The sequence below is a fragment of the Mytilus californianus genome, unplaced genomic scaffold, assembly GCF_021869535.1.
Source record: "Mytilus californianus isolate M0D057914Y unplaced genomic scaffold, xbMytCali1.0.p SCAF_9, whole genome shotgun sequence".
Lineage (NCBI taxonomy): Eukaryota > Metazoa > Mollusca > Bivalvia > Mytilida > Mytilidae > Mytilus > Mytilus californianus.
In genome coordinates this window covers 55349396-55364835 of record NW_026262745.1, presented here as the reverse complement: position 1 = coordinate 55364835, position 15440 = coordinate 55349396, and the positions used below count along the sequence as shown (strand labels likewise).

Here is a 15440-nt window from a genome sequence, read left to right as displayed (position 1 = left end):
GTGTTAAAATCATACATGTTACATTGTATACTACAGAGTGTATGTTCGCATGACGCGTTATGAATACACAGGAGACACACCTTGTCTCGCGCTTTTTTTTCTGACAAAATTTGAATTTGAAAGTTATATGCGTCACATTGGAGGAGAGAAATGTCAACTCTGAACTGACAAATGTCAACTTGGAACTAAAAAAGTCGACTCGAAGGTGAAAAAATATGAATTTTGAAGTGAGAAATATCAAGTTTCAAATGGCAACTTTTACCAACAGAATGTTTTTATTTGTATTTCTTAGTAATAGATATCACGACCTGATACATACCCTGGATTATTAATAAGGTATAAACTTGGAAATCTACCCAGAAAATCCTGCTTTAATTAGTCGACACGGTAATCTGAAGATCACGATATTCAAAGTAAGAATTTGATGCGTTGAACAGAGTGAACTGATGACAAACCCATCATACAAAAATAAGAAGATGTGGTATGAATGCCAAAGAGAAAACTCTCCACAAGAGAACAAATAACACAGAAATTTACAACTAGAGGTCACCGTACGGCCTGTCCATTATTGAAGACCTCTTGATGTCTGTTGACTGTTTACTTTTTTCGTAGGGTTTCGTTCTCATTTGATATATACCATACATCTCCCTTTATTCGTATCGAAATAAAAACAAAAGAATTTGATTTATTCGTATCGAAATTAAAATAAAACTTTTGCTACTATCAAAATCACAAAACATATTTGACTTCTGGAAAAAGAAACTATGTATGTTTTTTTAACTATGGGTTCAAATCTCAAAAAAGCATTCGTCTAAAAAAAATGACGAAGTCCGGTATGACGGGCTTCGAAACTGTTTGCACAAAATTGATTCAAAAATAAAAGAAGACAAAAAAGCAATAGAAGTCTTTTAATCATCACTGCCTATCCTATTCCTAAGTGACTTTTTACCTATAACTTTGTTTTCATTTTACCTTTTGAAATACAATATTTGAACAGCAAAAACTGAAATACGCCAATGAATTAAAACCGAAATATTACCAAAGGTTAATGTTCAAGTAGTTCCATATAAGCTATCATTATTATTCTCCATCGAAATTAATCATGTATTTTTCATTTATTTCATCATACAAGCTTTCTGCCACCTTTTTATTTCGTCCAAAACGGAAGGTAGGTTGCTTTATTTTTTTAATATTGGTTGTAAGAGAATTGTTTCGGGATTTTTGTCTACAAATTATCTTTCTGTTCTTCACAATGAGACTAGAAACAACAACTAGAATGCTGGCGACTGCAACACATGTCATGTAGATAGCAACATTGCCATTACCATTATCTAAATGAGAAATTATTATTGTGAATAGTAATGACTTTAAGTAGTATTTACACAATAGTTGGCTTTGAAGCATTATCTGTCATAGGTACACAATTTGAAAAACAAATACATGTACAATGTAGCTATATTAACAGTGATTTCCTCGGCTTAAGCGAAAAATTCCTTCACATGTTAAGTAAAGTATAAATTTGAGTTTTTACTATTATAGTATATTCACGACAGTTTATATGTTTCATGTATGTTCTATGAAGACACATATGTAGTTTTGTTTGTGGACTTAAAATTTAAAATACAATCACATTCATTGCTATTAAAACAACTACATCTGTTTACTTAAAACAAGTACAAATTAGTAGGGTTATTTCCATACATTGGATAAGTTGAACAGCAATAATGTACATATTTGTGTTTGATAGTTTTATCATGAGATATTTAACCAATGCACCAAACATTTGTGAAGAAAGAAACAAACACACTAATACTTACCAGATTTTGTATCTGTACCTTTATAATTCATATTACTCTCATCTTTATTTTCTAGAAGATGAAAAAACATTTAAAACAATATTATTTATATGAAGACGCTTCAATTTAATGATTTATTTAATAGTTTGAAAAATTAAACAAACAGAGGTGTTAGACACATTGTCTCAGGGAAGAATGCTCGTGAGTATATTACTTATTAATGGAACTGGAATACGTCTTGAATATGGCATCAGTTAGTTTACGCACATTCGTATTTCTGATTTTTTTTAAACTTTCACATAACGCCTCCAACGTTTTTCAAAGGGATTGTGAAATCAAGATACAGATCTTGTGTACAAACAAGACAAATAGCACTAAACGGTACTTAAATACAACCCAACTAGATGAACAACCATCGCAAAGACTATGGATAATGAACACTTAACTAGATCTGGCATCAGCTATTCCAAAAAGATGGCAGTGTTGTTTAGAACATTCAAAGTGCAATACGAAGATAACAAACAGTTTGGCAATAAAACTAGTTTCCGGGTAATATTAAACTACATCCTATTTGTGTTTTTTCTTTGCTTGCCTGAATGTACATATCACTCACCAGTGGTTGTCAGATGATCAAGAATGCATCCTGTTACATGATGGCACCTATAATTGATAGAAGCAAACAACATGTTTCAGTAAAGGTTTATCTTCTGTAGTAGTTACATTATGATTTAGTTAGATGTACGAGTCTATTTGCTGTGCATGTCCTGATTTTGTGTCATGGATTGATATCCCATATTCTTTGTTTTTCTATTGAATACTTCAATAATGACATTCTACAGACGTATGTAGAGCTCAGAGCAACAGGACAACATATTATGAAACACATTTTTCAATTTATCAATACACTTTAATGGAACATGTTTTGAATAGAGTTTTCTTTCATTAACAAGGTAAATATCACATGAAGTATAAACAATTATATAATAATAATAATACGAATACGAATTATGTTTTAACTAAACAAACACACTGTGCCGGACGTTAGTGTGCTATTTCACAAGGACATTACATGTATCTGCATATCTGCAGGACGACTGATTCAAATTTGGCACAACCTTTTATTGTTTTCTGAATACTTTTTAACATCGGTATTTATTTGTTTTTCAACCGTTTTTTTTTCGAGCGCTTTTGATTATTCTTATACCGACAAAACTTGCGTTAGGTGAACCAATTTATCAGTCTTGCATCTTGAATGAATAATTATTTCGAGCCGACCTCGTTTTGCTAGTACCCCATTTTTTTGTTACGTAATTGGCGGAGAATCGAAGAATACCAATTTTTGTCAAAGTCTTCGGTTTGAACTCATATAAATCAGGAACAAATAGAGAACACGTCAACATTTTTCAATAATAATAACGATTCCATGGCAATTGGATCTAGAAGAAATCTGAAGGCATCGAAACGTTTGATCGTCCTAATTTTATTTTGAACATTGGTTTAAAAATTTATTAAATAAGCAAGATTAAACATTAAGAAACAGATTAAGGTAACAAATTAAAAGAGAACTAAGTGCAAAATGTATGTGTGCTCAAAATATAACGATACCTACCTTTCATTGCTGTTACATGAGCATGTCTTCGTACACTTTGTGTCGTACTTGCCACGTGTACACGGTTTACATGTTGAATTGATTTTTAAATTGTAGTAACCTTTTTTACATTCTTTAAAACAAAATTAAAAGTGATTAGCAAAACACTTACTTCATTTCTAGAGAATAAAAAAACAAATTTAATCTCGTTTACGTTCGATGTTGAGAGAATCCTGATCACGCAAAGCATTGAACGAAGAAAGGGACTTGACCCGTACTTAATAAAAAAAGCTATCGAAAATCCTAGATATTCATAGTATTTTTTAACATGAAGATCGTCAATGAAATTAAGAAATCCGAAGGTTCAAGGATACATCCGTTTGTGTTTAATAAAACCTTTCTTACTGTGTTGTTACTTATGGTCGTTCAAGATAAGGAAGTTTTTTAAAGCAAATTACTATTGGATATAATTTGGTAGGAAATTTTCAAATCGATATAACTTTCATAACTAAATAAATTAGTTCCGTGGATAAGAGAGTGTAGGTCTACGCTAAGATTGTCTTTGAGGGTGTTCCGCTTGTAATATACATACAAACAAAACATTACAAAATAGCATATGTATTATGTCTTTTATGAATACTTTTGCATAGTTGTTTCTTCTCTTATCATGTTTATATGAACAATTTTAAAACATGAATGCTTAAAATTTTATGAGTATGTGATCTCATTTTTGTTTGTTTTTTAAATATCGAAATTAAATAATAAAATTAATAGAGCAACAGCAGACTGACACACGAAAGTGGAATGAAATCACAATTAAATCTGTTTGACTATTTTGAATTATAACACATGAGAAAATATGATATTTTCAATTTCGAATCATAACTGTAAACGGACAGACTGACAGACAGATAGATAGATACTAAATAACATAATGCCCGAAAACGTGGGAAAAAAAATATCTGAATTCATAATCATGATTATGATAATAGGCAAAAGAAACTCATCGTTATTTTGTGCATCCGTTTTGTCTCAGGCAGATTGAAGATTCTGAATATGCCTCTTTAGGTCATATATCTCTTAGTCACATATTTATATATCATTGCCTTTCAAATTTTAGGTTTGAGCATTCTTGATGTAGGTTGATAAAAAGACGCAAAAATTCTATAAAGGGTTAAAAGATGCTTTTTCTTTTTCTTTTTGTTTGAATTTTGCTCCATTCGAAATATGTACCCTTACTTGAATACCAACTGTGTTTTTTTATCTTACACTTAGATAAACATGTTGTCAATCAATATGACCAGCGTTGTGAAGATATCGCCTGCGATGTATATTTTGTTGGAATATGTAGGGTTCTTCAGAAAGTAAAATTATTTGCGACCTTAGACGAGACACTTGTATTTACGACTCACAATTTTATAGAAAAGGTGCTGTTCAATGACAAGATGTGGCCGATTCCTTTGCACATGAATAGTTGTGTATAGTGTCGAAAATAGTATTAATATATTGTAAATGTCAATTTAAAAATGTCACCTAAACGGTTAGTCGGATATTTGTTCGACTGATTATAAATGTAACCGGTTAACAGGTATAACAGTTGATGTTTAAAGATTGTGTGTGTACGTAAAAAGTAAAATAACAAAAATACCGAACTCCGAGGAGAATTCTAAACGGAAAATCTCTAATCAAATGGCAAAATCAAAAGCTCAAACACATCAAACCAATGCATAACAACTGTCATATTCCTAACTTGCTTCTTAAGTAGAAAATGGTGGATTGAACCTGGTTTTATACTGCTAGCTTAACCTCTCACTTGTATGACAGTCGCATAAAATTCCATTATATATGAACAATGTGTGAACAAATCAAACAGACATAATACATTGTAGGTAAAAATGTCAAAAATAGGGGTACATGTATGGTAACGGATAAATATGATACATGATATACGATGTGTTGAATTTATCGTGACATCCTTTCCTAGATCTTTTGTGTTGGTCTAATTTGCTCGTTACTGGTACAACCATAACACGCAGTCCCTTATTGCATTGCACAAAATTTGAAAAAGCTTTTCATTTGCATTATGAATTATCAGCATTTTTTTGGTTTGCCAAAAAACCTCGGATTTCAATAACTTAACGATTGTGTATCGAAATAAATGAAAAGAACGTTAAAAATCTTTAATGAAACCTAGTAACCCATCTTTAATTTCTACATAATTATGAAGCCAGTAAGTTTTTCTTTTCTTTCGTTAATTTCAGTGACCACCAGGCATGTCATTTTGTAGCTATTTTAAAACAGTGAAGGGTTGGTTTTGTATATTGTAGATGTTTCCAAAGTACTTTAGAATACTAATTTTATCAGTTTTCACAATTTCAAACGATTACTTCATAATTACAGAGTAAGTCAAACCCTTCTCGACCCCCTACACAAATTCACTGTGACATTGTTTTCTTTTTACAACACATGTCCGATAGCGTTAACAAAATATGTGTCAGGGTTATATTGTGCGTATTGAAAACTTACACATGGGAAAAGTGATAAAAAACATAAACCAAGATTATGAATGAAACTACGTTTTAGAAAATTTCATTTATACTGGCAACAAATCTGTCAAATTAATGATAGCTTATGGATGGACAAAAGTAGTAGAGAAACTACCGGTTCTCGTGTTAATGCTAAACCTATATGAGAGGATACCCAGTGAGGAGACTTTATTGACAATTTTCACACAAACTCCAGGTTTGGCGACAAAAATTAAGAGAAAAGGACTTGCTCGCTTTGTTGTGCATTTTCATTGGATTTGTTTTTTGGAGGAGGAGGAGGAGGGGATATTTTCATATCATCTTACTCGTATGGTCCAGAAGGGTCAGTAAAACTTGATCAACTATTGGCACCTGTCGTGTTGCTCATATTAGTACAAACCGAATGATAAGTCTAATAATACATGAATACTAATTTCCCAAGCACATTTAAATTTTATGAAAGTTTCATGTAACGTAATATTCTTTTATCAGTCAAGGGCATTACTTAAACAAGTAACTTTCAAAATTACCTATACAAGTAATGCTGAAAACACGGCTATTTTAAAATTACTTATATAAGTAACTTTTGTAAAAAAAAATTTATAGGTGTCCATTCATACAGATTTTACTAGCTTTAAAACATTTTCACAGACATCTTGTTATTTTTCCCATAAAATATAGAAATTAATCCTCCTGAAACACTAATTACCTTTCTGACGCACTTACATTTCATATCGAAGCTTATGGGTCAGAGATTGGTTTATTGGGACTATTAAAATATCATTTTCCTTGAAAATTTTGAAGGTAGACAGAGATAATTAGATGGAAACTTGTGATTTAATCAAGCTTGAAGTTATTTATAATTTGCAACCCAAAACAATAACATAATTATGTTCCTTGAACAATTGAAATCATTAATTATTTCAAAGATGTATGATATAACTTATACAAGAAAAATTTTTGTCATTATTTTTTAAATAACTCATAATCTTTATAATTCTCTCAAATTTGATAAATTCTTAATTTCATGTAATAAAATGATGTAAAAATTCATTAAAACTACATTAAGTCCATGCTTCTATTGTAAATTAAAATAACTCCAATGAGTAATTTAATAATTTAAAAAAAAAAATCACCTATACAAGTAACTAAAACAAGTTCATATGATGAAGACATAATCTTTCAATCAGTTTAATTGAGGTCTGGAGCTGGCATGTCAGTAACTGCTAGTAGTCTGTTGTTATTTATGTATTATTGTCATTTTGTTTATTTTCTTTCGTTTCCTATTTTGACATCGGACTCGGACTTCTCTTAAACTGAGTTTTACGGTGCGTACTGTTGTACGTTTGTTTTTTCTACATTGGCTAGAGGTATAGGGGGAGGGTTGAGATCTCAAAAAACATGTTTAACCCCGCCGCATTTTTGCGCCTGTCCCAAGTCAGGAGCCTCTGGCCTTTGTTAGTCTTGTATCATTTTTTATTTTAGTTTCTTGTGTATAATTTGGAGTTTAGTATGACGTCCATTATCACTGAACTAGTATACATATTTGTTAAGGTGCCAGCTGAAGGACGCCTCCGGGTGCGGGAGTTTCTCGCTGCATTGAAGACCCATTGTCGGCCTTCGGCTGTTGTCTGCTCTTTGGTCGGGTTGTTGTCTCTTTGACACATTCCCCATTTCCATTCTCAATTTTACTTGTTTAAGTAATGCCCCTGACTGTTTATAGATGAAACAAGTTTGTCATCCTTGACATATTAGATTTCAATACTTTCAAAATAATATTTTAACATTTTGTTTCGTATTCCTGGTTTCGTTAAAACAATATAATGTAACAAATTTATGGTTCCTGCAGAATAATGCTTAACTTGCTATAATCTTCAGCAATAACAGTTCTCATTGTTGATATCTTTTGATATACTGATTGGTAACCCTTCTTTTCAAAAATACATACTTGTGCAAGTTTGATCCTTTAATTCGAAATGGGCGCAGCAAACTCTCCTGTAAGTATAATACTAAATGTCGAAGATTAAACACAAAATGGTCATTTGAAGTTACATGAAAATAGACTTCTGGAGAAGGAAAAATAAAGGTACTTCGTGTTTTTTCATATAGAGGTCACAGTATAGGTATCTACAAAATATAAAAACAAACAAAAAATAGAAAGAAAGCATTATTACTTTTCACAGTATACTATAAGAGACTTACGAACAAGGATGTGAAAGCCCACAGGTCAGAGTATGCTTTCAATAATTAGCCATTCCGTCCTGTATAGTAAACATTAAAATGTCCCTTAATGATAAAATGTGAATGCAGTCGAAAGAGATAGAAAACATTCGGGATTTATGCTGAGGTACCAGGCTTATAATTTGATACGCCAGACGCGCGTTTCGTCTACATAAGACTCATCAGTGACGCTCAGATAAAAAAGGTTAGAAAGCCAAACTATATAAAGTTGAAGAGCATTGAGGACCCAAAATTCTATAAAGTTGTGCCAAATACGGCTAAGGTAATCTATGATTGGGATAAGAAAATCCTTAGTATTTCGAATAATACATACTTTTGCAAACAGTAAATTTATAAAAATGACCATATAATTGATATTCATGTCAACACCGAAGTGCTGACTACTGGACTGGTGATACTCTCGGGGACGAAACGTCCACCACAAGTGGCATCGACCCAGTGGTGTAAATAGTTATCAAAGGTACCAGGCTCAGATAAAAAAAGTTAGAAAGCCAAACAAGTATAAAGTTGTAGAGCATTGAGGACCCAAAATTCCAAAAAATTGTGCCAAATACGGCTAAGGTAATCTATGCCTGGGATAAGAAAATCCTTTTGATCATACATGGTATGATATTGCCATATTTGTGAAAACTAAGATCTGACAATTCTGAAAATTGAGATACAGATAAACTTTATTACAGTTATAGGCTGCATTTCTGTAAATATAGACAATGCAATTTCCTATAGGAACTCCCTTTGCGGCTAAAACTGTGCCACTTTTACTATGCAGTTTTGTAAAAAATGATATCCTAGAATGGAAAGTTGATATGCACTACTATTTTATATAAAGGTCAAAACATAGGGCTGTGCGGCATATTTGCAACATTTATATGCCCCGAACTTGTTAGAGTTTAAACTTATACTAAAATTCTGTACCACCCTACCTTACTTTGGGCCTACTTCAGAATTCAATTTTCACCGCAACCATGTTTTTATACTGGTAACATTCCCTAGTTATGTCTCTATGAGATGAAACATAGAGATCATATCTGGGAACCAGTACGTAAACAAAACGAAATATCTATGAATATTATATATCTCCCCAAAAGAGCCGTGGTTTGAGAAACAGCTGTATTTACAAAGTCTAACCTATAATGTGTTACACATAACAACTTGAGATAAACCGGTTAAGAATCGGCATTTAATAATGTTTGAAACAATATTTCAAGTTCACACATACTTAAAATAAAAAAATGTCAATTGTAACTATTCAAAGATGAATTTAACAATTAGAAGGGCTAACTCTTTGTCTAATATGAAGAGCAATTTTAACACATCTTTTACAACTTCCGATTTATCTTTTGTTGGTTTTTTATTTTAAGTAATATATATATATATATTGTGTACCCATAACTTGGCATTAAGTATGCCAATACAGTTAAAGACTGCATTTGCAAGTTCAGAAAATGTATAAATGTGAAACTGAAATTTCCTTTGAAAAAATATCAAACAAAATATGAAAGCTGTCTAGACGGTAACATTTTTAAAGAGGATAAAAGGGATGTCAGTGCACTGAAAACCTGAAAATTTCTAAACAATTTGGCATTGGTGTAAATGACCATTCCCCTACCTTCAATACGTTTATTTGCGCGTTATCGTCCAAATTTTGAGATTTCCCCAACTCATAAATTTGTCTTTTTTGACATAGCATATATATGTCTTTTATTTTCTTCATAATGTTTACGTTCCTTAAAACTCCGAAACAAATAGTACAGTTGGGTGCGTTTCAAATTCATATTACATTGAATTTTCGTACAGTTCAGTTTCTACTGAAAAGTCGAACTTTTCCTTGTCAATGTTAAATATTTTCTATTCTTGGAAAAACTATATATTAAAAATACATTCTGATTAGTACCATTCAATTTGTTTTATTATATGTTTTAGTTCAGATATATATTTAAATCTTCATGCTATTCATCGAGTAATATAAAACAAGAACCATTTGCGAACATTAACAATGCCATCAATTTCTTTGTTTATCCGCGAAAACGCCCTTTCCATAGATGAGCATCTTTAAGGTCCAATGTTTTATTTGAAAACGTATAGTTATTATGGCAGTAAATATATGTCATCTTCTTGTCCTATAACATGTCTTTCATTGTATAAGTTTGATTAGTGCAAGTTTTGTATTTTCTTACCATGTATTAGAAACGCAATACATAAATTTCAAGACCAAGACGGCTAAAAAAAACGTGTTCTCCCATTTGTATTAAATCAAGTTTAATTGTAAATTGTAAGAGTTATTCAAAACATATGATAAACTAGTAGGGTAACCTCCAATAACATACCTTAGAGAGAAATTCTTTCGAATAACTTAACATTCTATCAAAATCTGGATTTGTTATACATTCGCAGATGAGAGCAGTGGCATCGACCCAGTGCACATGGTTGTAAAACCTAATAATCGCTTCACACTTGGCTCCAAAGGAATCGAAGAACCAAATTGAATATTAATGTTCAAAAAATGTATAAGGAAGGTAATACAATCATGTATTACTAATAAGTAGTTTTATTTTCCATATACTTTTCTGTTGGGTTTTGTACATTCGAATTAGTTGAATATTGATAACAAAATATAGTGCCAATAGTTTCCAAAATTGCCCTAGATCTGGCGTACATATCTCAATAGATAAGTTTTATTTGAAGCAACTTTTTTGTATTGCCAAACTCCATGTTATATTTATATCATTTTTGCATTTATTCAATTTTATGACATAATTGAACGTGTTTTACTGTAATTTAGTTTGACAAAAGTAAAAGAAGTTCAGTTTCAACATACGGAACCAATATGGCGAGTATAATCAGTAATAAAGTTACAACTTGTCGAGTGACAATTTTATTCTGTCTATATAATGAAAACATATCAGATTGATTAGGTTATATAAACATGCATATTACCTTGTGTTATTGGTGCATATCCCATTCTGTCTGTCATCGCAGTAAGCTGTCAAAATAAGGCAAGAAACCTCTACGACAATTATCAAAAACATGGTTTTTGCAACATTCATTTAATTCAAAATCTATTTTTTATTTAGATATTGAGGAAATATTTGTTGTTACAATTCAATCATTCTATATCCGCTGATAGTTTGACCTTATCAGAATGTATAACCTTGTCCTTGTCCTTGTTACTATCAATCTGTCTTTGGATTGGATTGGTTTTAAGAAATCAAACATGAATGTTGATTGTTAAATAACAAAAAAATATCACATTCAGTATAAAAGCAGAAACATTCATGAATTATATTTCTATCTATAAATGTTATTATTTATATAGCCTTTTTTGTAAGTTTGAAAGGTTCACTTTAAAATATTATAAATAAAATTGAGAATGGAAATGGGGAATGTGCCAAAGAAACAACAACCCGACCAAAGCAGAAAAAAGCCAAAGGCCACCAATTGGTCTTCAACACAGCGGGAAAATCCCGCATCCGGAGGCGGGCTTCAGCTGACCCCTAAACAAAAATGTGTACTAGTGAAAATGGACGCACACTAAACTCCTAAACATATAAATGAACAAAAATTTAAAAAACAAACCAAAGACTACCAAAGGCCAGAGGCTCCTGACTTGGAACAGGCGCAAAAATGTGGCGGGGTTAAACAGGTTTTTTTTAAAATCAAAACCCTCCCCTCTATACCTCTAGCCAATGTAGAATAAACAAACACACAGCAATACGCACAGTTAAACTCAGTTTAAAAGAAGTCCGAGTCCGATGTGTGAATACGTAACAAAAGAAACTAGTAAACAATATGTCATACATAAATTAACAAAGGACTACTAGCGGTTACTGACATGCCAGCTCCAGACCACAAGTAAACTGATTGAAAGATTATGTCTTCATCATATGAAAATCAAGAACAGTTCCCCCCGTTAGGGGTTTAGTATCATACCATCATAAAATATATGAGAAGAACATAACACGTATCATGCCAACAACAGTATCTGTGTCATATGTGACCATAACTATGTCGCGCATAGTCCCAGTTACCATAATTCCGTCCTCCTGTCATCGATAGTGAAAAAACCAGATTTGAACTACATTGTATAAGCAACCTAACAGGTGACATATGTTTATCAGGATACTTTTTTATGCGTACCCTTCCGGTTCACCTGCGAGCACTCAAAGTTTTCGTTGGGTTCGGGTTGCTCAGTCTTTAATTTTCTATTTTCTCGATAAAAATGGCGTTTAGAGAATAAGCATGATATTCAACACCGATGTTGTTCTCACTCAACCACATATTTAATCATAACTATGTCCTAGTAAATCTATTAATTTATTAAATGTTTATTTGAATACTGCTCGTTTAGAACATGTCTAACCCTCTAGAATACGTCCAACCTTCAATTGTTCCTATCAAAAACAGTATTACCTTCCACCATGTTCCTATCACAAACATGTTTATCCTCCATAAGTATCTCATACAAAACATGTTTAGCTTGCTTTGGCATATACATTTGTAACATATATCATGTGATGATACGCCTTGAACTGATTTAATGAACAATGAAGAATTACATAATTCTGATGTCATCGTACGTTTCCGTTGTCGCTTTTGAATCTTTACTTAGAGACATGTTTTCCTCATTTCATGTAATTTTAACCAATTTTCAAGTTTCAGTTTCAATACAATATTCATAAATGCTGAATTTGTAAACTAAGTGTAAATTTTTTTACTAAAGCCGATACTGCGGTCAATGCGTATTTTTGATATAAGTTGCACATTGACTGTTTTTTCAAAGAATGATGTATGATAATATACTCAGTAAATATGATTTGCTTTCTCTGTTTGCTCTGATCAACATTGCAAGTACATCATAAAATAAGTCGTGCTATATTTTTAATCAAATTTCGCCTTATATGGATTTTTTAGGTGAACCATTTTTTATGATATGCGCTGAAAATACCCCAATAAGGCCTATGAAAGGCATTTTCATTAAAAAACAACAATCATGTTTAATTTTACTAAATCTGTGTTTAGATTATTTATAAAGTTTGAAAATTGTCAACGGCATACACTCTGCAGACACCCAACATCAGGGTGGTTTCTTCGCTAAAACTGGGCAGCCAAATCTGAGGTCGAAGAATGTGCCAAAAACTAATAATAAGACTCGGTATGACCAAACTTTGCATTTAAAAAGAATATTTACTGCTTTCATTAAATGTATAACTCTAACAAGTATTTCTATTGTTTTTTTTTTTCAATCTGAACACAAAACTGATTTTTGCCTATATACCACGTGCTTCTTCCCCTGGGAAACTCAGTACGTCCTTGTCATTCGCAGTTAAACATAGAATTTTGCATGAAAAAGAACATTAACTTTCCCAAATGCTTCCATTGCATTAATTAATATTAGATGTAACAGGGATGGAGCTTTGTGGTTATTATGTGGCCTTGATAAGCAATGTGACAGAGTGCATAATTTCCTTTAAAAGAAAAACAAAGGAAATGGGGTATAGCATTCTTTTTTTCTTATTTTTTTAAAACCTTGAATTGATTCATCTAATCAAAAATAATTATTACAAATATCATCTATCAATCAGTGGAGCACAGGATTTCAGTGTAATCTGGAAAACTCTCCTCAAATGGGCGGTTCCTTATGACGTATATTTATTTACTGAATTCACCCCGCTTATCATGTTCTTGCTGTTTTTTTGCATCCTGGAATTTATAGTTTTTCTAATGCATTATTTGATACACGCCACTCAACTTCCAATTGTGTTTGTGTTCTCAACTTTAACACGTTTAGTCATATGTCATGTTTGGCGTATATCTATATTAAATTTCAAGTTTCCTGTGTTCTAACGTTAACATGTTTAGAGGAATATCACATTTAATGATTTAACATTACTATGGAAAGAATTAGAACAACATCCTAAAAATATGTAGATACATGTAAATATGTGCTCAGAAGGTTCTTTCACTATAAACCTTTGTTTTGTAGATGGTATTTTATCCTATAGATATAAGAAGATGTGGTATGAGTGCCAATGAGACAACTCTCCATCCAAGTCAAAACTTATAAAAGTAAACCATTATAGGTCAAAATACGGTCTTCAACACGGAGCCTTGGCTCACACCGAACAGTAAGCTATAAAGGGCCCCAAAAATTATTAGTGTAAAACCATTCAAACGGGAAAACCAACGGTCTAATCTATATAAAAAACGAGAAACACTTATGAACCACATCAACAAACGACAACTACTGAACTACTGAACATCAGATTCCTGACTTAGGACAGGTGCAAACAAATGCAGCGGGTTTAAACGTTTTAATGGTACCAAACCTTCACCCTTTTTCTGAAACAATAGTGTAACATCACAACATAGAAAGACACACTGTAAAATATCAACTGAAATAGCTTAACTCAATCAAAGGACATATTAACACCAGTGAACATACACTGAACAAATAAATTTGACCTATGATACAATGTAAATACAAAATAAATAAACTAAGGGAAGAATAATAAAAGTAACATGTTATATCGGTATGAAATGTTAGACAATTTAAGAAAAACAATATGCTCGAACAAAAATATCAGCCATTTGCAATAATTTTAAACACAGGTAAATGAAAATAATTTTGTTGTTAGGTATACGTGTACAGTTCCAATAGAGAAAGGAAATATTTTTACAAAATAAATAATTTTGATGTTCATAGTACGAAGTGAAAATTTATAGTAGTACCAAACACTTATCAAAGCTGGTATATAGACCAGATATAACCCTGAATAACATTAAATCACGAACAAAAAAGCATTACAATTAGTATCAACAGGTCAAATAAACAAGAAAGTACTCGCAGTTACTGACAGCTAGTTAAAAGCTAAAACAATTAATAATAAAAAATCATGCATCGGAGACTAAAATCAACTAAAACACATCCCAGGGATTTAGTATTTTAACGTCATGGACAGTCAAAGAAGACATGACTTGTGCAATGCCAAAAATAAATGTATCGACAGACAGAAGGATAGTTAGGAGTTTAACCTCTTTATAGATCAAAATGAACGTGGGTGTGTCTTTATACATCCCGTTTGAAAAGAATACAAATTTAGGTATGTTTTAATTTGCTGATGACAAAATCGATATTAGTGCCAATGTAAACTATATTCCAAGATCTTATTACAACATTGGTAAGATAATCTTTACTAATAAGTTTATTTAAAGGTTCGATGAGTATGTCGTTTTTTTGGTTTTTAGGGGGGTTTGTTTTTGTTTTGTTTTTTTTGGGGGGGGGGGGGGGAT

General features: G+C 31.8%; 1 protein-coding gene across 1 annotated transcript; it reads right to left on the bottom strand.

The window, feature by feature from the left end:
• Nucleotides 1-893: 893 nt before the first annotated feature.
• LOC127715405 (uncharacterized) lies at nucleotides 894-11220 on the bottom strand. The gene is made up of 6 exons (XM_052221440.1): nucleotides 11088-11220; nucleotides 7858-7904; nucleotides 3406-3517; nucleotides 2410-2456; nucleotides 1818-1868; nucleotides 894-1331 (listed from the first exon to the last, which is right to left on the bottom strand). Exons 1-6 carry the CDS (start codon nucleotides 11195-11197, stop codon nucleotides 1081-1083), a joined length of 618 nt encoding a protein of 205 aa, XP_052077400.1. The 5' UTR covers nucleotides 11198-11220; the 3' UTR covers nucleotides 894-1080.
• Between the last annotated feature and the right edge of the window lie 4220 nt (nucleotides 11221-15440).

Bases quoted from the DNA above. Each gene is read 5' to 3' on its own strand.
- LOC127715405 (XM_052221440.1), bottom strand. From the start codon at position 11,197: ATGAATGTTGCAAAAACCATGTTTTTGATAATTGTCGTAGAGGTTTCT. The intron at 7,905-11,087 runs GTAATATGCATG...TTATACTTACAG, and splicing joins ATATGCACCAATAACACAAG to GAGAGTTTGCTGCGCCCATT. The intron at 2,457-3,405 runs GTAGGTATCGTT...TATCAATTATAG, and splicing joins TCATGTAACAGCAATGAAAG to GTGCCATCATGTAACAGGAT.